General features: G+C 35.2%; 1 protein-coding gene and 1 long non-coding RNA gene across 4 annotated transcripts in view; one reads left to right on the top strand and one right to left on the bottom strand.

Moving 5' to 3' along the window:
* The window catches only part of LOC132129665 (uncharacterized), a 128,113-nt gene that overhangs the window by 81,220 nt on the left and 22,244 nt on the right, over positions 1 to 24,649 (top strand). The window lies entirely within an intron of this gene.
* On the bottom strand, positions 323 to 24,480 carry LOC132129672 (FYVE and coiled-coil domain-containing protein 1-like). 3 transcript variants are annotated; one of them, XM_059541323.1, is made up of 18 exons: positions 24,380 to 24,480; positions 22,703 to 22,809; positions 22,165 to 22,271; positions 19,849 to 19,974; positions 18,791 to 18,897; positions 16,160 to 16,303; positions 15,857 to 15,950; positions 13,205 to 15,691; positions 12,532 to 12,624; positions 11,655 to 11,773; positions 11,283 to 11,450; positions 10,151 to 10,303; positions 8,673 to 8,896; positions 7,071 to 7,212; positions 4,058 to 4,150; positions 3,752 to 3,962; positions 2,358 to 2,467; positions 323 to 1,886 (listed from the first exon to the last, which is right to left on the bottom strand). In XM_059541323.1, the coding sequence occupies exons 2-18, from the start codon at positions 22,761 to 22,763 to the stop codon at positions 1,811 to 1,813; spliced, it is 4,515 nt and encodes a 1,504-aa protein (XP_059397306.1). In that variant the 5' UTR covers positions 22,764 to 22,809; positions 24,380 to 24,480; the 3' UTR covers positions 323 to 1,810. The 3 variants fall into 3 exon arrangements, with proteins under 3 accessions (XP_059397306.1, XP_059397305.1, XP_059397307.1); XM_059541322.1 differs by having other exon boundaries at positions 22,703 to 22,812; positions 24,380 to 24,477; XM_059541324.1 differs by having other exon boundaries at positions 4,058 to 4,147; positions 22,703 to 22,812; positions 24,380 to 24,477.

Here is a 24,649-nt window from a genome sequence, read left to right as displayed (position 1 = left end):
TTCACTGTATTTTTGTTTTGCTATTTTCTTTCTTTCACAATGAATTTGTTGGATAATATTAAACGATGTACACTTATTTAATGAAAACTTATTTTAATCTACCTGGAGAAGGTCGCCCCCTCATGTTGACATCACGACCAACAATGTCATGCAAACCACCAAGTTACCAGCAGAAGAAGATCTAGTGAGCAATACACCACATATTGTTTCCAATACAGACTCAATTAGGCCTATTCAAAAAAATTTAAAACGCTTGTTTATCATCGTGTGCATGTATACAGACAAGAGTATGTTTCTGAACAAACGAAGCAGTTGCAATAAATGTTGAACCAATTCAACTTTATTACATATAAAGGGTTCTGCCATTTGTAAACACTGCGCTGTGATTGCATAGATTCACAAATATCATCAAATTCAGTTACATTCATGAAATTTCCCGAACAACCCATTAAAATGTATTTAAAATGCATCAATTTATTTAAAATACCATATGAAAACTCCTGTAAAAGAGCAAGTCCTTTTAGGAAAATATTTAAAATTGCACAAAATTCAAATTAGAGCTTGAGATACAATATAAATATATAAACAGATCTTCATAAGAGCAGCAGTCTAGTTCAGCTTTGTCACTTGGAAATGTATGTGAAACATACACCTGAATAAACATGAGTGTCTTGGATATTTGCTTTTCAAAGTTGTTAAAACCAAACAAGACACGTTTAACAGCCTTAGTGTTCATATTACTAGTGTTTGGCCATCTACCAGGATGAAGATTCAGTAATGCATATACAGAAAGGATTAATTAAAATTGAACATGTCAAAAATACTATGCATTTGAGAATCAATAAACCAATTTTATAAAATCAAAAAACTGATCCTTATATTTTGCAAAAATAGACACTGTGCAAGTGCTAAATGACTTCATAGTATGCGCCATTTAATTCAATATATTGTATACAAAATAGTGCACGGAGTAGATCAAATAAAAAGTGCCATATTTACCCATATAAATTGTGAATAATTAATGCTTTAGATGACACAAGAATAGTGAGCAGATAAATATTGCTGTGACAATTTGACAGTTGGTGGAGACTACAAAAAGATAGTAAAACTGCTATACTTTCAGGACTATGTCATGACACATTGGAGAATTCTGCTTTGAGTAAAAAAAAAAAAAAAACAGGAGAGTGTCGTAAGCACAGCTTGTTGCTTTTGTGAAGCATACAGTTTTACCTTGTATGAAATTCTCCTCATATTCCTCAAATGCCTAATGTAGCATTTCTTTAAGAAAATATGCCAAAATACAAATTTTTCTCTTTTCCCTGTGTACTTGGTAAACTCAGAGCACATACTATCGTTTTGGACAACCGTAGTGGAACTGTAGTGTGATATCGTTGCAAACTGCTGCCATTTTTGGATATCTCCAAGTCTTGTTTGCAGACTTAAATTGTATTCTCTGTCATATGCAGATAGAAATTAAAATGACTTCTCTGAATTGCCATTTTTAAAGGAAAAAATCACTCAAAAACTTCCTTAAAATCTACTTGCCTTCAGGTCATCTAAGATGTAGATGAGTTCTTGATCAGAACAAAAAGCATTTTCCAATAAGTACATATGCTGTAGAAACTGCTTCACAACACAGGTCAGTGAGTAGCCTGAATGCTATCAGCGATAAAACATGACTAATACTATTCTAACCCATACAACTCTAAAACAGAAACTCTTGGCACACAGGAACAGGTCTGAGATGAATAAAGATGAAAATAAAGCACATCAAGTTCACACGAGGACGCTACACACCACAAAGCCACATTTAAGGGAAGTCACTTCCATCATAGACGATGGGCTTCTCAATGGTCAGCTGGTAGTTGACCTTCTTGGAGAGAAATCTGTAGAAAAGAAAACACAGGAGAAACAGGGATTGTTTCATTCCATCCTTCCAATTAATAACTACACTGTTAAAAAAATAAAAAAAATGTTAAAGTTGTAAATAAAACAAAGATTACTGCAAAACGTTTTTACAATTAAAAAGTTATTATAATTATAGTGCATAAGCAGCTAAAAGCACTGATATTGTTTCCAGTATTTACTGAGCTTGTCACAATGTGCATATAATATAGTGCCATGAGTTTATGAATTTTGGACTTTCTGCCTTTTTAAGGCCTTAATTTGTGGATGGGTGAATTAATACTTTCAAGACCCACAGAAAGCCTGTAAAATGCACTGCACAACAAAAAACAGCCTACTATAGTAATCATGAGCAAAATACTACCAGTCAAAAGAGTAGATATTTTCTGTGAAGCACAAAAGCTCTGAAAGGTTCTCCGGAGTGTATAAATGCCACCTGTGTGTTACTGTACCTGGAAAATGAGTTATCAAAGATGAGTGTATAGACTCCAGGATTGCGGACTTTCAGTTGGCCCTGTATGGTCTCCTTATGCGAGTTACAGCGTGTGAGAGGAATCAGAACCTGAACCACAGGGACATCAAATAGATTTAGCACTCTAAGAGGTAAAAAGGCTGCTTAATGGTTATCATAGGAGTGAGAATAAAGATGGATACATTTGAGATACTGCCACACAGAAGGGACGTAACAATGCAAGCTGATGCAACGTCTGAAGACTTGAAGCAGATTGCATAAGCCTAACTGATTATTATTCAACATACAGTTATCATACACAGTCTAAGTTACTGTAAATAACAAAGCAGTCAACGCTGGGTCAATGTTGAGTCGAACTTACCAAATTGGGATAAAGATTAAATAAAGTAATAATAAAAAGTATTTGATGAAAACTTGCCAAAACTAAAATAATAATAAAAACAATAATACGTTGAAATAATACAACTAAAATAAAACTGAAATATAAACATAAAAACAATTAAATTAATAAACAAAATAATAAATGACAAACGAACATTAAATTATCAAAATACTAACTGAAATTTAAGTGAAAACTGAAAATATACAAATAAAAGCTAATTCAAAATATGAATGAATACTAAACAGCAAATAAAAATATTATATTGTATAATATTATTATATTTTATATTGTTTTAATATAAAATATTAAAACAACACTGACTAGAAGTTACCAAACACTAACTACATTAGAGCTACTTAGTCAGGCAGTTTTGCTCTGGCAGATTTGATCATTTAATATTTATTAGTATTTAACTAACATAAAAAAATGAGATCTTAATTAGAATGGAAGCATCTAAAGTGCATGCATAAAATAGCAATAAATTTAACTAAAATAATAAAATAATAAAAACCAAGAATGTTCAATAAATTATTTTAAAATTAGCAGGAAACAATGGTATTTAACTAAATATTATTTCGATATAAATAAGACGATGCAAAAGGTTTTAGGTCAATAAAAAGCCTCATTTTCCGTTCCATTGTATGGAAAAAAATGTCCTCCTTTTTCCACAGAAGGAAGTCAAAGTAAATAATGATAATTATAATATTAAAATGTTTCTTCTAATTTATTCATAACTCCCAAACACTAAAAGAGGGGCAATTTTTAGAGTTATGATCAGAGCTCTGAGAAATAATTTTTTAAGACACAGAGATATCCATTACCAAATTATCTGAGACTCTGCAGAAATGCATTGCAGTTTTTAAAAGACTATCTACTGAGCATCACACTAACAAGGCAGTTATTTTACAGTGAGCAACTTTAGTGAGTTGTCCGTGGCACCCTTTGCAAACCAAACAGGTGTTGAAGGCCATGTGTGTGTGTGTGTTTGTTACCTTGGCCCGCTCAACAGGTGTGTCAAGTGTCTCTCTGTACACCACAGTGAAGGAGATGTTCTTGGGCTCAGAAGAGAAAACCCAGCTGATGATGGGCCCTCGGTCGCCCACAGTGATGGGAATGGCACTGTAGCAACTGGACTTGACAAACAGTTCACGGGAACTATCACCGAAATGAAGAATCTGATCTATATCCAGAGGCACAGAGGCACTACAGAAAGACATGCACCCAATCAACAGAAATAATAATTGTATAACCGGATGAGTTTGTGTGTGTGTGTGTGTTTTCTATAGGCATATACTAACGTGAGTTCTCCAGACTTGAGGAGGGTGATTTCTGCATCCTGTACAGGGACCATCTCTTCCTGTTCATCAGGTGTCATGTCACTCGATATGCTACTGTAAAAGACAATCATCATAAACAGATGGAACACTGTTTGAAGCTAGAATCTTTGGAATGGTTGCCTGGATGTTGCTATGACAAGGGGTTTGAACACTTGTCAACGGGTTGCTATGTGTTCGCTTGATGGACAAAGTCATGAATAAAAATCTGCCGTGTCTAAAACGGTCTTTTTTTTAATTTATTTTTTAAGAACAGTTCATTGAACTATGAAAACATTTCATATCTTTCATAACTCATAACTTCCCATTACAAAAAAATAAGCTGGAAAATTAGTCCTTCTGAAATGATGTCAGATGAATTATAATTTGATTCAGCATTTGAATCTTGAATTCCCAAATACATCACTGTTCAAAAATTTGGGGTTAGTAAGATTTCTAACAAGTCTCTTTAACTCACCAAGGCTGCATTTATTTAATAAAAAACACAGTAAAGATGGTAATTGTGGAATAATATTACAATATAAGATAACGGTTTTCTATTTTCATATATTTTAAAATGTAATTCATTGCTGTGATGCAAAGCTGGATTTTCAGCTTCATTCTTCCAGTCTTCAGTGTCACATGATTCTTCAGAAATCATTCGAATATGCTGTTTTGTTGCTCAAAAAACATTTTTGATTATTATCAATGTTGAAAACAGTTGTGCTGCTTAATACTTAAATAAATAAATAAAAAAAAAAAACATATTTCCATCGGGGAGTGCATCGAATTACAGAAACCTTGTTCAACCACAGGAAAATGATCTTTTGAGGTTGCTGTAGAATTATATGTCAGGCAGGTGCTCATCTCAGAGTGACAAATGTTAGGAAATGCACGCAAGATGGCATGAAACGCATAAATTGACAGTCATCATCCCCCCTGCAATCAGTCTCCCGGCAGGACTTCCTGTCTGTCTGTAACACTTATTTGTAGAAGCATCACATCACAATTTTCTAAACAGAGGCCCGGAGATGCAGCCTTGGGAATCTTGATAAAACTGCTACAAATTGACACATTCGAAGTGTGATTGTGAGGACATGGGAATGTTTTAGCACATCCATTGTCTCTGGTCTCTTCTTTTTGTGTGTGCACACTTCATACAGAAGTGAACAATTCTTTATATGATTTCATTTAATAAATGCAGTTCCTTATTTAGTGCATTTATGATTCTTTTAAGGTTAAAAGAATGGAATATGTCTTGCAATAAAAAGATGCCGGCTTTCACCTAGCCTTATTGCAAAAATAAGTCTGAAAGCATCATTATTAGCAACAACTACATACCTTAAGCAGCATATACCATAAAACTGAGCTTTTATTTTTTGTTTACTTTTACCTAAATTCAAATGGAAGGAACATATCTGAAAACCAGGTTTAAAGCTTAAGTTAGATAGTTCACCAGGTACACTGCTGTTTAAAGTCTGGTGTCTGGAAGATTTTTTCCATCTGTCTCTTATGTGTGTTATATTTGTTTGATCAAACATACAGTTAAAAAAGCATCATCACTCCAGTCTTCAGTGACACATGATTCTTCAGAAATCATTCTAATATGCTGCTCGAGAAACATTTCTGATTATTATCAATGATGAAAACAGTTGTTCTGCTTTTTTTTAAGTGACACCTTTTGTTCTGGATTCTCTGATAAATAGAAAGTTCAAAAGAACAGAATTTACTTGAAATAGAAATCTTTTGTAACATTACAGATGTCTTTGAAGTCACTTTTGATCAATTTAATGCATCCTTGCTAGGGCTGGGTACCGAACTTCGATGCCTTTATGGTATGGTAAGATGTGCAGGAACGACGACAGCAGATTCAGCGATTCTGAAAGCACCAACTGACGTGATATTAAGTGTCTAATAAACGCAGACATGCTCATTGCATGACTCTGATATTCTTGTAAAGATTACAAGTTATTAGTATGATCGCCCGTTTTGCGGCTGAAGTAAGTAGGATAAACAATAAAAATAAAGTACGTCTGTGTTCGCGCGGGTTTCGAACATGCGCTAAAAGACGGAGCGCTGCGCGACAGCAGTCATGAACCACCGAGCTACCGATCTACACCGAATCAGCTCCAGGTCTCTGGATTCAAGACAAGACTCTCGGCGTCACATCGTACAGCTGCTGAATCAAGGAAATGTGACCATGTTAACTTGTGACATGTGTTTAACTGTTATGAAAATAAACCATAGCAGAACGATGACTACATTTTATGGTTCATGATGTTAAAGAACATTTCATGACTTCTCAGACAACTGTACATTTGTGGCTACTGTGGGTTAATTATAAACTAAAGAAAATGTACCATGTTTTTACTATGCTAAATATGAGTTAACGATAGCGTTTATAATTAACTCACAGTAGCCACAAATGTACAGTTGTCTGAGAAGTCATGAAATGTTCTTTAACCCACAAATGCAGTTTGATTTTGCACTAAAAAGGTTTTTTTTTTACATTCCTTTGCATTTTAGTTGGTTCAATATTAGCCTGTACACAATATCATTTGTTTATCTATTTATTTATAATATGTTCATGTTGTGGTTTTTGTTAATTTTGGCCAAGTTAGGATTGATAACAATCCTGAGTGTCTGCTGGTACACCCCTATCCAAAAAGCACAACCAGTTGTATTAATAATTTTATCCTGAATGTGAAGTGTTACCAGAATTTGTTTATTGTGTTTAATGTATTTGTGTTGATGTTGAAATGGATTTTAAAACATATGGTATCGAAAAAAGTATCGTTAGGAACCGGTATCGAAACTAAGGTATCGAAATTGGCACCGGATCGAAAGATTTTGAACAATACCCAGCCCTAATCCTAGCTGAATAAAAGTATTGATTTCTTAAAAAAATCTTACTGAACCCAAGTTTCTGAACATTAATGTTTTTCCAGGTGGTGTTGTCAGGGATCATTTGTGTGTGTGTGCATGTTTAAATCCTTACAGGTCTCCAGTTTGTCTTCCATCTCCTCCTCCTTCCTGTGACCCGGTGGTGGTGCGCGAGTCACTGTCATAGGTATCATTCACTTCCTCCTCTGTTATGATGTCAAATGCCCCATCATCCGGTTTGTCGCCAGGATCTGTAACTGCAAGTCAGGACACGGGACTTTATAAGCATTAATATGACACTGACCCATGAGAAATGTAAAATTAAAAATGCTGCCTTATCATCTAACTGAAATAAAACAAATTGAAGTACTAAAATTACTACAACTGAAACTGAAGTAAAAGTCAATTCAAGCTAAATCTATATCTTAAAAAAAATAAAATAAGAAAATGCGCAAAAGAAAAATACTAATACTTTAAAATGAAAAGGAAATATGAAAATAAAAGCTCTTTTAAAATATTTAAAATATTATATCACTATACAAATAATATTACAATAACGCTAGGTGGCTCTAAATACACTGAAGTTTTCAAGTATCATTATCCAGGTTTGAATTACTGATGATACATAGATGGCGCTGTCACATGGTACTTTACTTTTCTCAGTGCTGGTCAGGATTGAGCAATCACAGTCTGCAGTGAACGTATATTGATTTTTGAAAATATCTAGAGATTGCTGGAGATGATTTCTATATGCATGTCAGGTATCAAACCTTGAAATCAATAGGATTTGAACAGTTATCCTTTCTTTAGTACAAACGTCAAATGTCCGAATTTTTATTGTATCTGGCTTTTTGAACCATCAGACACCTCCTTGAGAAAAACATACAGATATATTTATTAAGAAGCAATATTTGCTGTCCATTACATCAATGACAGGACTGCTTGTTACAGTCAAGACAAATCTATGACATTCCACCTGTCAATTATGATGACAAAGCTCTCTGCAGCAATTTCTAGTCTTTTAGCATTCAGGAATGGACTTCCCGGCCATTCAATCCATTCTTAAAGACAATCTTCAGTCACTAAAGATGAATGCCAAGCAGAACAATACATTTAAGCCCTTGAAGGTTCTCTTTTGAATATGTGCTGCTATATTCACACATACAATGAAAAACCCACTCAACAGTGACTGCACCTTTTTTATCAGTACTTATGTAGATAGTTTACAATAAAGAAAAGTAACTTTGATGCTTGCTGAGGGAGTTTTGAGGTGCTCTTAAATGGAAAAAGTTTCCTGAATTTAAAACGTAAAGAATAACTACTCTATAACTACTAGAATAATTTTACATTCAAGACCTCCTGGGAAGTTCCTACTTGCAATATGATATAATAAAGAATAAAACGGACAATTCAAATATCTCTTTTTTTCCTCTGTCAGGAGGCAGAAAGCTTTTTAGCACTAATGCAACACAATGAAGAGTAATGATGCAAATTTGGTGTGCAATTAGTATCCATCATGAGAAATGCAAGTTAATTGCACGGGTGTGTCTTCATGAATCAGCTAAATGAGTAGTTTTTTCTGGCTACTCTTCATAAACAAAATGCATTCAAACTAAACTACACAATTAACATGTACATAATTTTAACTTTTCAGATTGCATTCATGTGCAATCAACTCATAAGTATTTGTAGGGTCTGTTTTTGGCTGCATCTGTACCTGTAACTCTTGGTGTGGGTATATAGGGTGGTGGTGGTTGACTGGCAGCATTTGGAAGAGGAGGAGGTTGATTCTCTGATGAGCTGTTGAGTTCAGCTTTCGTGAATCTTTCCACCACAGCGTTGTGCTGCATGTAGCACTCTCGGCAGCAGCGCTCCTTCTTTGAGTTTTTTGTCATCACAAAATTATTGCTGCAGTAGTAACAAAAGATACGGCCACACAACCTGCCGAGAACACAGTATAACAAAAGTCAGCATATTTGGAACAAAAAAAAAACTTTTAAAGTCAATTTAGGCGTCCAAATATGTTTTGTTTCCATTGATAAAAATTTCAGACTCAGTGTAAATAGTTGCAGAAATTGTTGGCAAATTACTTATCAGGTCTTACAATAAGAATTCTATTAAATATATACATAATGCAAAAATGTTATAATAAGTAATCAAAACTGTTCTCAAAATAAAAATTTGCTGAATATGTAACCTCAGGCCAAGATGTAGATTTTGTTTCTTCATCCCCATTTCTTTCTCACCAATGGATCCTGTGCAGTGAATGGGTGCCATCAGAATGAGAGTCCAAACAGCTGATTAAAAACATTACAATAATCCACACCACTCTAGTCCATCAATTATTGTCTTGTGAAGTGAAAAGCACTTCACTTCACCAGAGGTTAACTGATGGACTGGAATGGTGTGGATTATTGTAATGTTTTTTATCAGCTGTCAGACTCTCATTCTGATGGCACCCATTCACTGCACAGGATCCATTAGTATTCAAGTAATGTAATGCTTCAATTCTCCAAATCTGCTCTTCTGATGAAGAAAAACTCATCTACATCTTGGACTGCCTGATGGTGAATTTTCATTTCTGGGGTGAACAATTCCTTTAATGTACTCAATGAATTGCAGTAAAACCTCAGGATGTGTCTAAAGACCTGAGGTGAGGATTGACTAAGAATGAAATGCTTTAAGTAATGGTATTTATTTGCATGTTTTGTCTGCATTGTTTCAGCCAGATTGACTCAAGTCATTATGTAGATCAGGTAGCAAAGCAAACAGCCAAAAATGTGTTGTGTTTGCCCAGTAAAAGACAATGATTGAATATAAATTCCTCCAATGCTAAACCACATACACAAACGCACATACAGACACATGAAATTGATTTGGACGCTCAAAACTCACTTTAAAATGTATGCATATTGGCATTATTCAACAAAATATTCATTGTGCACTTTACAATACATACTTTCAAATGAAGTGTACCGTAATTTCATGAAAAAAAAACAAAAAAAACACTTAGCACATAATGTGCTAAACTACCGTGATGTGATTGATAAATCTTTCTGAGCCTTTCTTCAAAAGATGTGTACAATACTTCTACTTCTATTAACATTAATATTCATGCATTTTTTTTCTGCAGTTTTTTGCCTTTCACTTCACTTCTAACTTGAGATCAGAGAGGGTGTTATTGAGATCACCAGCCTGCAGTGATGGCGCCGCAGCCACCATGTGAACTGGCCCTGGCAGCCCAGACAATGTGTGGCCTCTTTATCAACCAGCCACCACTGCTCCTCCGCTCTCAGCTTCTGCTCGAACTCCAGAGCATCCGATTTCTGCCACAGAGCATCCTTATCCCTGAAACACAGATAAAAAAGAGAATATGAGAAAAAAAGACTCTCAAAAAAATCTCTTTGGTTCTCTTTTGTCTCTTGGGGTCCTCAATGCCTTAAAGCACCTTTCATGGTTCATTTCCTTTTCGTGTCAAGGATAGAGTTTTATAACATCTGCAGCTGTTTGATTATGTGAATAATATTATTCACCCAGAACTCAATAAGCCATGCACTTAAAAAGAGCAAATAATAAATTTTTATGCTTATTGTATTTTAATATACAGACACTGAATACTGCTATTATCCGTTTTTCTTAACATCTCATTGAGAATTCAAGCAGCTTCATCTGTAAAACAGGTTTTAGTCTTTTTTCTTTTCAAGTTTCTCTCCTCTGAAGTGTGACTGGAGCTTTTTATTTCAAGTAGCACAAGATGACATACAAGATGAAGTAGTAAAAGAAATTGAGGTGCTTGCATCAAGAGAAAAAAGTTTACATTTAAAAACAAAATATAAAATTTTCAAACAAAAAATCGTCCAGTCATTTTCATTCAAAAACTATATATATATATATATATATATATATATATATATATATATATATATATATATATATGTATATATATATATATATATATATATATATATATATATATATATATAAAAAACAAAAAGATAAACCAAAAGAATCACCTACAAATCATCCAATTATTTTGACACCTTAACTTATAAAAGAACAAAACTAGTTATTTTTGCATCAAATCTATTTACACCAAGAGTGAAATGAATCATTCTCAGTATAAATAAGTGCATAGAAATGCACTGAAATCTGTTTTTGTGGTGTGACAGAGCTTTACAAACATGACTAGACATGTTAGAAAAACTGGGTTAAGTTAAAACCTAACCTATGATCATGAAACATGCTAGCTTATTATAAACAATGAAATAACCTTGTTTTTAGGTAAGGAAAAAGAAGTTAAACCTGAATTGCAAGGCTATATACAGACCTGATAAGTTCGATGAGCCGTTCCTCCAGGTTTACTTTGGTTTGGCCCAAATCCTCCAGCTCTGCAGTCATCCGGAGATGCTGATTCTGAGTCTCTGACAACACTTGATCCAATTTCTGCTTCAGTTCTTCCCTCTCTTTCTGTACCTCACTAAGAGCCTCTTTGGTACTTATGGAGAGAGAAAAAGAAAACAGAAGCTCATAATAATGCATACAAATATATCCTAACCGATTATACTAAAACTAAATCTCTTCCAGGGTCCAAGAAATCCTTATGAAGATCCAATTGGAAATCCATTAATAATGACTTTTACACATGCAGATCCATTATCTGTAATTCATGAGCCCTTTTATTGTGTTTTTGAACGCTCACCTTGATACACTTTCTTGCAGTTGCTGTGTCTCACACTCTCTCCCACGCATTCGAGTCTCACAGTCAGTGATGTGAGAGTCTTTCTCTTCAATCAGATGAGAGTATTCAATATTTACTGCCTAAAAACAAACAAACAGCCAAATGCAAGAACACAATCTGTACACAGAAACATCAAACATTTACATAGACTGAAACTGTACAGTTATTTTGTCTCGTTTTGTTTTATTACATGCATTTCACTACCGTAGTCCATTTCAAGGCACAACAGTATTACCATCTAACATCACTACAGTTCCACAGTACTGCTTTTCGTGTAATACCTTGTTTTGTGACAATCTTTTAAATACCATGGTGCATGAACAATAATTCAGCATCTTGGTTTCACCATCAAATACACTTTAATTACCACTGTGCTTCTATTATAAAGTTTTTCAGAGAGAAATAATTGAAAATATATATTTGACTCAATAGTTATGCAAAATAAAATAAAGTAAAAAAAAAAGAGCAAAAGAATTACAGTGGCACTTATACTCTAATAGATAAAAATCTGCAGGTAACAGTCTGCGCTGTTCCTAATTATAGACTTAATGAGAAGCAAATGCATCACTGTCTGGCAATTAACCCCAATCTCTTGTCTTCTGTTCCACTGTCTGGCACAGTGGGTCTCCAATGAACAAGAATAAAAGGAGCAGCGAGAGATCAGACATTCATCACCTACGAATACCAGTGTAATCACCCACCCAACAGAGATGAATAATATTCATTCACATGCTGGTATTCAAAAAGTATTTGATGATCATGTAGCTCAATTACATAGAAGTATTAAAAGTGATGCTGTTAGTCTGGCCTCATCTGGCTCAACATTTGCATACTGTACCTCTAACTCGGATAATTTGGCCTCCAGCTCAGATGTCTTCTTCAACTCCATGTCTAGCTGAGTTTTCAAACCCTTAATCTCTTCATTAAGGCTCTAGGTTAAAAAACAAATACTAATAAGGCCTATACCGAGAAAAAATACATAAAGTAGTTAATAAAGGAAAATATTTGTAACACTAAGATAGTCACTATTTTACATGAAAAGTACTTGGATTTCTGTTAATCAAAAAGCAAATTAAATAAAACATCAATAAAGTCTACTGATGCTGCATTCATATCAACACAGAAATACTGTAATTATGAGTTACTGCCTTTTATATAGCATTCACATGAACTTGAATCATGACCAGGTTTTCTCACTTAACTGTGTGACATGTAAAAACATGTTACTGTATTAGATACAGTAACATGTTTTTACATGTCACACACATATATATATATATATATATATATATATATATATATACACACTACATGTTTTTGTTTTATATTTCTTCTATAATGCATTTTGCATTATGAGTGTTTTCATAGAAACAAATTATTCCAGAAACTTTGTACAGAGTAGAGTTGTCTACTTGTAATCATGGTAATTTAACTATGACATGAACACAGCACAAGTATTTGACAAAATAGATTTGAAGTGACAATGACTGATGATTCTGAAATCATTTTACCTTTATCTGTTTTTTTAAAGTCATACTTTCCGTGCTCATCTGAAATTTCACTGCGGCGATCTCTTCACGAGCAGCATCCCGTTCACCCTCGGTTTTGTCCAGCAGTTCCTTTAGTTCCAGCACTGTTTTTGAATGTTTTTCCATCTGCTGGAGCTCTTCTTGTAGACTGGAGTTTTCTTGGTGAAGAGCCACCAAGCTAGCATTAAGTCGGTCTATTTCCTTTACTCCTTGCTGTTGAAGTTCCTGGATCCGAGCAGTTTCGGCAGCCCATTGTTCCCGGGCCTCTTCCCGCTCTGCGGTGAGCTTGCAAATTGTCATTCCCAACTCTGCCATTTCTGTGTTGACCCGATGGAGACCCTCCCTGGTCTCTGTATTCTCCACAACCAACCTTTCATTCTGGGCCTTGAGCTCTGCAAGCTCCTCTTGGACTGAAGTGAGTTCAGCAGTGGTTTTCTTGCATGTGGACGTTTCCTGATTCAGTTGCAAAGCTATGGCATCTACCCTTTGGCTTGACTGCAGCAGCTCTTTCACATGCATTCGATTCTGCTCCTCTGCCTGCTTCTTTAACTGCTCAGTCAAGGTTCGTAGTTCTGCACAGGAAGCATCTGTGACCTCCAGCTTTGCTTTGGTCTTGTCATTTTCCTCCACAGCACTGTAAAGTTTAGCCCTGAGATCAAGCACCTCCTCTTGAAGCCTAGAAACCTCTTTCACACTCAGTCCCAGCTGATCTTCCAGGAGAGTGACTTTTGAGGCCATCTCTTGGGTCTCTTTAGCATGGAATGCACTCTGCTCAAGTTGGACCTTCTCCACAGCTGTCCTCTGGGCCTCAAGAGTCTTAATCATCTCTGTTTGTTTAACTAAGGCTCTTTCGGACTTTGTCTTCTCCATTTGCAAATCCCTGTCCCGACCTTCAAGTTCTTCCACCCTTCCCTGGAGCTCCTCACAGAGCTTCTCCCGATCCTCCATTTGGGAATCCTTATCTTTAAGCCGTGCCGTCAGGTTTGCCTCATTGCATCTCGCAGCTCCAAGACTCTTCTCAAGTTCAGCAATCTGGCTGTTGATATTGCGTATCTCCTCCTGCATGGCGGTGAGAGATGCTCTAAGAGTCACCTGAACCTCCATGTTGTCCTTGTTCTCCAGTTTCATTTGGCGAACTGAACTTTCTGATTCCTCCAATTGCAAGTTGGCCTTATGCAGCCTTTCATCCAGACTTCTGTTCTCCTCTCTGAGCCGCTGCTCTCTTTCATCCACAGTCACTTTGGCATCATCAATTTGCGCTCGCAACTGCTTCTCTGAGGCCTTCAATCCAGCCAGTTCACTCTCCAGGGAAGATTTGTTTTCAAGCAACTCCTTCTTGGTCTGTTCATTTTTGTTCACCACCTGGAGGAGCTTGCTGTTTTCCTCCATTAGCTTGCCACAGCTATCTTTGTATTCCTCAATCTTCTTGGCCTGCTCTTTGGTGCTGTTCTCCAGTGCAGATATGGTTTCTCTCAGATTCTGTTTATCGCTTTTAAGCTTCTCTGATTCCTTTTCCAAATGCTGGACTCTCTTGATACTGGAGAGAAGACTGGACTCCTTAGTCTTCAGCTGTGTCCGTAATGTTTGCAACTGCTCTTCCAGACCACTCACCTTCTTCTCAAGCTCTTCTTTATCCTCTTGCATTTCCTTCCGCTCCACTTTGACATGCTTTCCCATAGTTTCATGAGAGTGCTGGAGATCTTGCAGTTGCTTTTGCAGGTTGCTGGTCTCCTTCTCTCGCACTGCAAGTGCCCCTTGAAGTTTGTCCATAACATTACGGTGCTCTTCTGCACTGGTTTGCAGTTGCTCACCCTTTTCCATCCAAGCTGCCATTTTCATCTCAGTCTCTTTGAGTGCTTCATCCTTTATTCTGATTTTCTCAGCCAGCTGTTCCGCCTGCCTCCTCCTCTCTTCTCCTTCTGCCAGAGCATTTATCCTTCCCTTCTCAGCCTCTTTCAATTCATTTAACAGCTCGTGAATCTTCTGGGCAGAGTTGAAGTCACTGGCCGCCCTCTGGCCTTTCTCATCCAATACTCCGTCTAGCCTTGCCATCAGTTCTTCATTTTTCCGTTCTGCTGCTGCCAACATGTCCTGGAGGTCCTTATAGGAGGCCTCCCTGATAGTCTCGCGTCCCCTTAAGACCTCCAGCTCATGGGATAGTGCTTGTTCACTCTCAGCTAGCACCTCCAGGTTCCGCTGGAGCTCCTGATGGTTACCTTGGGCGGCTAAAGAGACGTCCAGCTGCCTTTGGAGTTCTACCACAACCCCGTGGAGTTCACCTGCCTCTCTGCCAAACTGCTGAACCTGGTCGAGAAGCTCCCTTTGCTTTAATTCAGACTGGTCCAGCTCCAGACGGAGTTCGTCAATAGCACTGATGGAAGAATCATTTAGTCCACTGGAGTTTTGGACAGACATGTCAGATAGAAGGCCAGGTCCAAAGTCTGGACTCCCAGGAAACTCATGGGCCTGCTACAATGATTGAAATAAATTTTGTTAGAGGGAATATACATAGAATGAAAGAAAGATAGATTTGACACAAACACAGCCATCTACTGGATATAAAGCAGTAGTTTAAGTATTTCTAAGTTTAGAATGATACATGAGAACAGGGACCTTCAAAAGGTGTGCTGGTACCTGAGAGTATGTACTGGCCAGACTGTTGATGCTGGAACTACGACTCGGTGGTTTCCACATGTGACTGGGGGAGCTAGTCATTCCCAATGTCCTACTGTGAGATATTTTTTAAATTAACTTTAAATTATATTAACTTAACATTAAACAGCTGATTCAAACAAACTGACACACATACTATTTCCAGGTAAATGGTAAATGGACCATAAATTAGAAGCATTATATGTGTGCCAGTGTTTTTGTAGTAATATATGGCTGATGTTTCATTATTTATATTAGAAATTTATAAATTCATAGTCTGCTTACCTTGCAAATGTGGGCCACTCTGAGTCAAGGTCATGACCCCTGGATGCCACATCAAATTGAACATCATTGAGCTCATAGAGGTAATTAATGATGTCCACACTGAGATGGGGTTTCAGAAATGGGCTCCGGGAATTATACCAGTCACTACAGAAAAACACCAGTAAAAAAATAAAATAAAATAAGGCATTAAAAAACATAGTCTAGTTCTTCAGTAAGAAATAAAAATGATGGCACTCCAAATCTTATTAAATTAAGGGTTTCTGCAGGTTTTTATGAAGGTAAATGTAAGACCTTTTAAGATCAAGTAAAGAAAATTTAAGGAATAAAATGACTACCTTCTGATCATCTGATCTGATAATTCAGATCAATTAATTTTGTTTAGTTTCTTTCTCAAAAAACAAGACCTCATATTTTTTTGAAAGAAACATTTTTATTCATCAAACTTTTTATTCATCAAAGAATCCTGAGAAAAGTATTGCAGTTTCCAAATAAATATTTGGCAGCACAACTGTTGCCAATATTGATAATTCTAATAATAAATCAGCATATTAGAACGATTTCTTAAGGATCATGTGATAGTTTATACTGGAGTAATGGATGATGGAAATTCAGGTTTGCATCACAGAAATAAATTATATTTTAAAGGATATTAAAATAGATACCATTTCTTTATATTGTGATATTTTGCAAGATTACTGTTTTTTTGTATTTTTGATTAAATAAATGCAGCCTTAATGAGCATAAGACACTTCTTTATAAAACATTACAAGTCTTAATGATCCCTAACCTTTGAACGGCAGTGTACTGTATAAGCTAACGTAACAGTTAGTGACAGTTCTCGGATAACTTAGTTCAGCATGCAGAAAGGTCTGCAGTAAGACATTATTGTTATTATATATTATGTTTGTATAAACATACATAGCACAGACCCATAAACCTTGAGTAAAAAGTAAATGTGTTTTCTTTAAAGAGGGAAGCCAATTTAAAGAAGTAAAACTGAAAGGGAAGCACTCTCGGTATTGTTTCTACTGAATTAAGCTGTGTGCTGTTAAAACACTGTAAACAGAAGAGGCGGAAATGGCAGCTTATGCACAAGTCTTCACCTTTTTTGGTTTAGATGGTGAACACGGACATCAGCATGAATAATCATGCATAATGGCACAACATATTTCAGGTGTAATTTCTCCATAATCACAGAAATGCTGCATGAAAACATTTGGTGTTTTTGCTAAACTTTGGCATACAAATGTTGGATTACAATAAGTTATTTGATGAAATGATTAACCTTGATTAAAAACTTGATTAAATATCAAGTTTTATTTCCATTTTAAATTATTAATAAAGTAAAATATTTAATTTACTGCCATGTTTAAAATGCAGTCACACATTGCTGCATATATGCAATGCACATCTACACATTATGTATTTTTTTGCATGTTTTATTATTTTTATTAGTTTGAAGTTTGAGAAGTACTTTTAAAGGTGCAATAATAGTTGATTATTTGAACTTTTGTTTTTCTTTAATATATATATATATACACCATATATACATTCATACACCATACAAGTTAATTATTATCATTATAACTATTATTAATGTCCATATTGTATATAGTACTTGTCAAAAATTTGAAACATTAGAATTTGTAATCGTTTGTAATGAAGTCTCTTATGCTCAGCAGGGCTGCAATTATTGGATAAAAATTTTCTGTAAAAACTTAAATATTTGTTTTCTTTGTGAATAGATTTTAAAATGTTAATTATTTTTGTGATAAAATGCTGAATTTTTAGTATCATTACTCGTCTTCCACTTTATTTTGCTATAATATTTTAAGATTTTTTTTCAGGATTCTTTGATGAACAGAAAGTTCAGGAGAACAGATTCTATCTGAAATTGAATCTTTTGTAACATTATTAAAACTAATTTTTACTGTCATTTTTATTAATCTGATGTATGTTTGCTAAATAAAAGCATTCATTTCTATTTAAAAAAACCAAGCACACTCAAAACACACAATAAAAATTAGAATGGTTGCATATCAAGGTTTCTGCATAATTAAGCAGCACTACTGTTTTCATCATTGATAATAATAAGAAATGTTTTTTTGAGCAGCAAATCAGAATTCCTTAAGGATCATGTGACACTGAAGACTAGAGTAATGATGCTGAAAATACAGTTTGCATCGCAGAAAAAAAAATATATTTTGAATCATATTGAAATAAAAACCATTTACTTTAAATTGTAATATTTCACAATATTACTGTTTTTACTGTCTTTTTTAAAACATAGATGCAGCCTTGGTGAGCATAGGAGACTTCATCAAAAACGTTAAAATTGTATTATTTCCAAACCTTTAAAAAGTACTGCATTAATATAATATTTTTTATTTACACATACATGTAGAAGCATTGCACTGACACACTTTTCAGTGTATTAATATATATATATATATATATATATATATATATATATATATATACTGTATATATAAAATAAAGTATAATGTCATGAACATTTCAGTGCAATATTTGGAATTCAAAAAAAGCCTTGGCTATGTGTCTGAATACTAAATTCTATGTTTATTAAGAAAGATGGGTAGCATGACAGGTGAGGTGACAGTGAAGTGTTACCTGGTGACCCTGTGGTTCATGAGGCATTGCTGGAGTGTGTCAGCCAGCCGCTGATGCACAAGTGAGTAACGGATAAATGCTCTGCCTTTACCCAGAGACGTCTTCAGCTAAGAGAGAAAAAGATCAACGCTTTTACTGCCACAAGTATCTGCACTGTTCCAAAAACATATCGGACACTATTCAAATTTGAATGACAATAGATCAAATAGTTTTTCTAATTTTTCTAGGTAGTTACAAGTTATTGCTAGGATTTTTGGGGTGGTTACTTAACATTTTAAAATTTAATTCACCTTAAATAGTAAAGCTTTTTAATTGACAGTATTTTTTTCCTTTTAAACTGGTGGATGTTTGACTTTTTCTGTGTGGCATAATAAAAAACCCATATTTATACATGCATACAGACTACAACCACTAACCAGTCAAAGCTGAATAATTTACCTATTGTTAATCAAATTTAATTCCCCAAATTCAGCATCTATGAGACCGAAACTGACCACACCACAAAACATGGAAGTTGGTCACCACTGTAGAAGAGCTCAGTGTCAAGACAGTACAAAACAAATCTGACCGTGAAACAATATCAAACAGCGTTCATGTGGAAGTGGCTCTTTAAAAAAAACCATGGCCTTTAGATCAGTGTATAATGCGGGCAGACAAGGAACAACCTAAACAATAGTATCACAAGAGAACTGTACAAATCTGACAGGAAGGTTTGTTTAAACAATAGGTGTGTTTCTACAGACAAGAGATGTCCAGTAATACAGCACATAATAACAAAAGAAAGGGTGGTTAAAATGGACTTTTTCCGCTTTTTCATGCATACACAAGCAAAAGAATAATACATTTAACAATAAATTATTACTATTATAAATTAATAATAAAATATTAGTCACATTACTAGTATTGTTAGTTAGTTATTATTGTTAATGTTGATAATAAGTGAATGTGAATGATACAGGTTTATGAATTTTTATTCCTGTATTACATGTTTATGCATTTGCATTAGTTTGTTTTTATTGCTAACATTGTAAAAAAATGAGAATGAGATCGATATTAACCTCTGGAATTGATTTAACAAAGCGGATTCCATCGTTTGCTCCTCTGATTTTGGCCAGGCAGTCGCTGAAATAATCCCAGTAGTCTTTTCTGTATCCCAGAAATGTTGTTTTCTCCTTCTGGTCGAACTGAGCAACATAACAATAACATAACATTTCAGATAAATGACTGAGCAACATCTTAAAAGCAGGCTCAAAGAAGTTTAGATGAAAAAGTTTCAAGTCCTTTTGGGACAGCGTGAGACCTCATCTTGCACGATTAGGGCTTTTGAGTGCATCCATACCGCACGCTTCACACTTGGTATTAGCATCCGAAACGGATGATCAGATCCCAAGAGATTGGCAGAGACAACTGTCATTTACACTTGATATTAACATCCATCTCCTGTGATCAGTTGTAGTTGAGTTTAATCAAAGCGAGGGTTTACCATTATGTGACTAAATACATCGGTCAGTGGCTCCATGTTGATAATACACAAAAATAAAGCACCAGAAATACAAATAAACCACATTAGCTGCCAAATCTCAGTATAAGTGTAATTTCAATGCTTCACATGGTTTCTGTAGGTTTATGAAGGTATATGTAAAACTTTTAGACCTTTTAAAGACCAAGTAAAGAAACTGTCAGGAGTAAATTGAAAGGGGCATAATACTGTAGGTCAATATGCTCTCAAAATGTCAATGTCTACAAAGAATACAATATTAACACGTCAAATCTTCCAACCGAACCACAAAAAAAAAAAAAACCTTAAGGTATGATTAGCTCTTCTACCAACCAATAGATTATGAAAATAAATCAAATATTTAAATATTATATCAAGTTATATTTACTTGAAATGCAATTACATAAAATAATACGTCAAATTTTGAAGTGGGTTCATGATTACAGTGGCCCAGAGAGCTCAATGCACTCCAAACGAAAAAAAAAACCCACATGCAAACAGAAAAAACACCAGCAAATTAAGAAGATATCTTGATCAGTTTGACAACACGTGTGCTTCAAAGATTCAACCAGATACAGAAAAGTGCTTCAAATACAGTGTGCACAGACATGGTTATTATAGTTAAACCATAGTAATCACAAATTACACTAACCATAGTTTAACTGTGGTATTTGTGTAGTAATTACACAAATGGAAATCAACCCCCAGAAAATGGTACTTGTAAAATTGCAAAGACCAAAACCATAATTAATACACTTTTTTTTCTATAATATAATTATGGTTAAGTGTTGTTGGGGTCCCCAAACATTTCCATTGTGGTCTGTACTACATGCTGTGTGATTCTGTATTTGGTTGTTTTGTGTGTATTTGCAGTGTGTTTTTGTATTTGGTCATGTTGTGAGAATTTGTAGCACATGGTTGTCAAAATGATGAAGATGTTTTCTTAATTTGCTGGTGCTTAGACGGTTTCATCGGGCGCACGCGTCTGGCCTGAAGTTAACTTCCGGTCTGTGATTGTTTATCAGTCTGGCCATGGTGCTGTTTACAAACACAGTTAAAAGTTAAGATGATTAGTAGACTGAAGTTGGGCTCAGGACTCAGGATATTTATTTATTTGTGGTGCTCACAATATCAAAACTGACCGATTTTCCAAAAGGCTTCATAGAATAAACATGAGCACATACTGCACATTTAAAAATCAAAACGAGGCGCAGGTGTTTTTATATCACTGTATTTCTGAAGGATCTAATATATATATATTTTCATTTCATCTCACTCTCCCGCTTTAAAGCACCTCCTGCTGGCAGAGAATGAATTTGCATTTTCAGTAAGTCTGATTTACACAGCAAACATATTTTGGATGTTATCAAAAATAATCTACTCTAGATGGACTTCTTAGCTGTTGTTATTGATTCTATTTGGAAGTCTACCGGAAGTTAAGTTAGGCCCACAAAAGCGCGCATGCACAGTATCGTTTGTTTATGTCGTTGAAAACATCTATTAGCATGTGCTTTCTTAAGTCGCAGTGTGTTGAGCTCTCTTGGCCACTGTACAAAACAAATTCCTTTAAAGGGAAAACATATTTCATAGCCCATTAGCCAATTATTTTTGTTGCTTTGTTTAATTTTTCTAAGACACCATTTTATATTTGCATTTCAAGTGTATCTTGATTAAATAATAGTAAAGTTAAAAATCCTTGTTTTAGCACAATGGTTGATTGGCAGGTGAGAATGTGATACTGTTTTGTTGGTCAGGCTGCAAGACAATTTACACAACAAATACGATGAAATCATATGCATTTCTAACTACTTTGATCTATCAAATAAGAATTTTTGGAAGCCCGTTTACATCTTTTTTCCATGTCCATGTCTCTGACCTGAAGCAGGTACTCCAGTTTGTAGGAGAATTTGTGCAGGTTGGTGCTGTCATCTGTAATGGGCTCGCCGTTCTCCTTATACTCTTTTGTCAGTTCTGAAACAGCATCTGTTAGAAAAGACCATCAGAATAAAGCAAGTATGACAATCAAGATGACATAAAGATATGTAAAGGCACATTTTAAAACAGAGGAACACACTGCAATTAATAATGATCACAGACAACAAAACCCCAATTTTATAGTCATTTTTTTCAAGGGTTTAAAAATTTTTTTTTTTTTTCTTCTTCTTCTTCTTTAGCCCATTTTTAGTTGTAAGTCTTCCACGCGCCTTTCATTCTCCTCAGGAACTGATACGGCACACATAAGGGATGAACTCTGACAAGCAGGTCTCTCTCATTTTGCATTTCTCTTTCCCCCATGTTGAAAGCCAGCACCCTGAGGACTGTAACTGCACGTGCTCCACCATGGACCACATGTCTCTTTTCACTCTCTAAACAATAGCTCTGCCTCTCTCATGAAAGCCAACGCACATCCGTACCACGCAGATCTCTGATAATCCGTTGGATCTGACCCTCCCCGACTGCAGCACCAGCGGCCATGGTCTGACTAGTTTCCTGCCAACAAGGTCAAGAGGTCATCCGTAGTCTGCTGAGTGAAAGAATCACAGTGACGAAAGAAAACTCACATTTGATATGCACATTATATTTATTTATAGAGAAGCATGATATATCAGTAATATTAGTGATTTTGAGTGGTATCCCTTGTTGTCCTCTAACATCACAATCCACCAACATATCTGTTTCCTATTTGTTTATTGTTTTGGACTGTTTTCGGTTATGTGTATGTATGTAACAGTGCTTGATCCATGCATATTTCTATCCTGATTCAAACGAGACGACTTTTCCACTGGAGGAAGGAATGTTATGGAAAGAGGGCTTGTATTTTAGCCAGAAGCGATGGTTGGAAGTTAAAAAACGCCTTAACAGTGGATCTGTTTATTACAAACGTGCAGCTTCTTCACAGGATGTTAATTGATGTTTTTTTTCAGCTGTTTGGACTCTCAATCTGTTGGCAATCATTCACTGCAGAGGATCCACTGGTGAGCAATTGATGCAATGCCAAATTTCTTCAAATCTGGTATTATAACGAAACAAACTCATCTGCATCTTGGATGACCAGAGAAAATTTTTGGAGTAAGCAGTAAAGCTTCACTACTAGTGCTTATACTTTTTTGCCCTTTCTATGTATGAATGCTTTATTTTCCAAGTAGTAGAGATCAATTACATTTCTGATTATTTTGGTATCGCTATAATCTGGATCATTGCTGAAATACATCGAACCAGCTGTCCTGAATGTTTCTGCTAAACTAGGCATCTGTTAAGCAGAAATACAAAATCTGGTAATGTAAAAGCTAAATATTTTCACTATAAAAGGAACTACTAAAATTTTACCAGTCGCAAGCTAAAGATAATTTAAAACAAGGTAAGAAAAACCTACTTCTCTAATCTATTTTAACAGTTGGTTTAAACTGGTCTGGTGAAGATTCTGTGAAACAAAAATACTAAGAACTAATAACTGCAATTTTGCTGACAGTTTTGTTTTTTAAATATACGTGGCCTTAATGTATAGATAAATAAAATATAGACATATTTTCCATTTAAGGCATTTTAACTTATCTAGTTCTTCTTAAATAGTCAAATGCACTGCGTCTACTGTTTTTTTTTTGATTAGGTAGATTTATGACTACCCAGAATTTAAAAAATCAAATTACAAAATTATCACACATGCCATCTGAACCCTCAGAGTGGAACAGATAAAAGATCTATAAGAGAAACATAAACATGCATTTTTACTGTACTGTACTGTTCGCTAGAAACAGCTGTTTTGAAATGTAAACAAACATCAGTGTCCGCGTTCTTTCACACATTCCTTTGTCTTTCACTGTAACGAGTTCTTTGGAACGAGTTCTTTTGTTGCCATAGAAACCAGATTAAATATATATATATAAATAGAATAACAACGAACAGAGTAGACGTTCAACTATATAAAAGTTTTGTCATAAGGGTAAACAGCCAGTCACGCGCAGGATGACATGTCAGAATGTTTATTCCGGATAAACGCGGTTTTAGACTGAAGTTGGCATGAATGTATTACAGCTGGACGTTTGTTAAATGTGTTATAAATGTATTGAAAGTGAAAAAAGAAACTGACGTACTTTGGCTTTTGTAAGGATCCGAAAAGGTCCACTTTTAGTTCACATCGCGAAACAACCTTGCTAGGCTATGTTTTGATTGACAGAAATTTCCTCCATAGACGGCAGGCTTCACAACCAATCTCATTTTTTATTGGACCGACAAAAATAGCCCCGCCTTAGTTTGGTTACGAGAACAAAAGAGCCCTTTTTTCAATTATATTAACAAAAAAGTCACCAAAACCAAATAACTTGAGTCTGCAAAAGAAATTCATGCTCAAGGGTGTCAAACGC

This window comes from Carassius carassius, chromosome 46 (genome assembly GCF_963082965.1).
Source record: "Carassius carassius chromosome 46, fCarCar2.1, whole genome shotgun sequence".
Taxonomy (NCBI): domain Eukaryota; kingdom Metazoa; phylum Chordata; class Actinopteri; order Cypriniformes; family Cyprinidae; genus Carassius; species Carassius carassius.
This window is presented reverse-complemented; position numbering and strand designations above follow the sequence as displayed.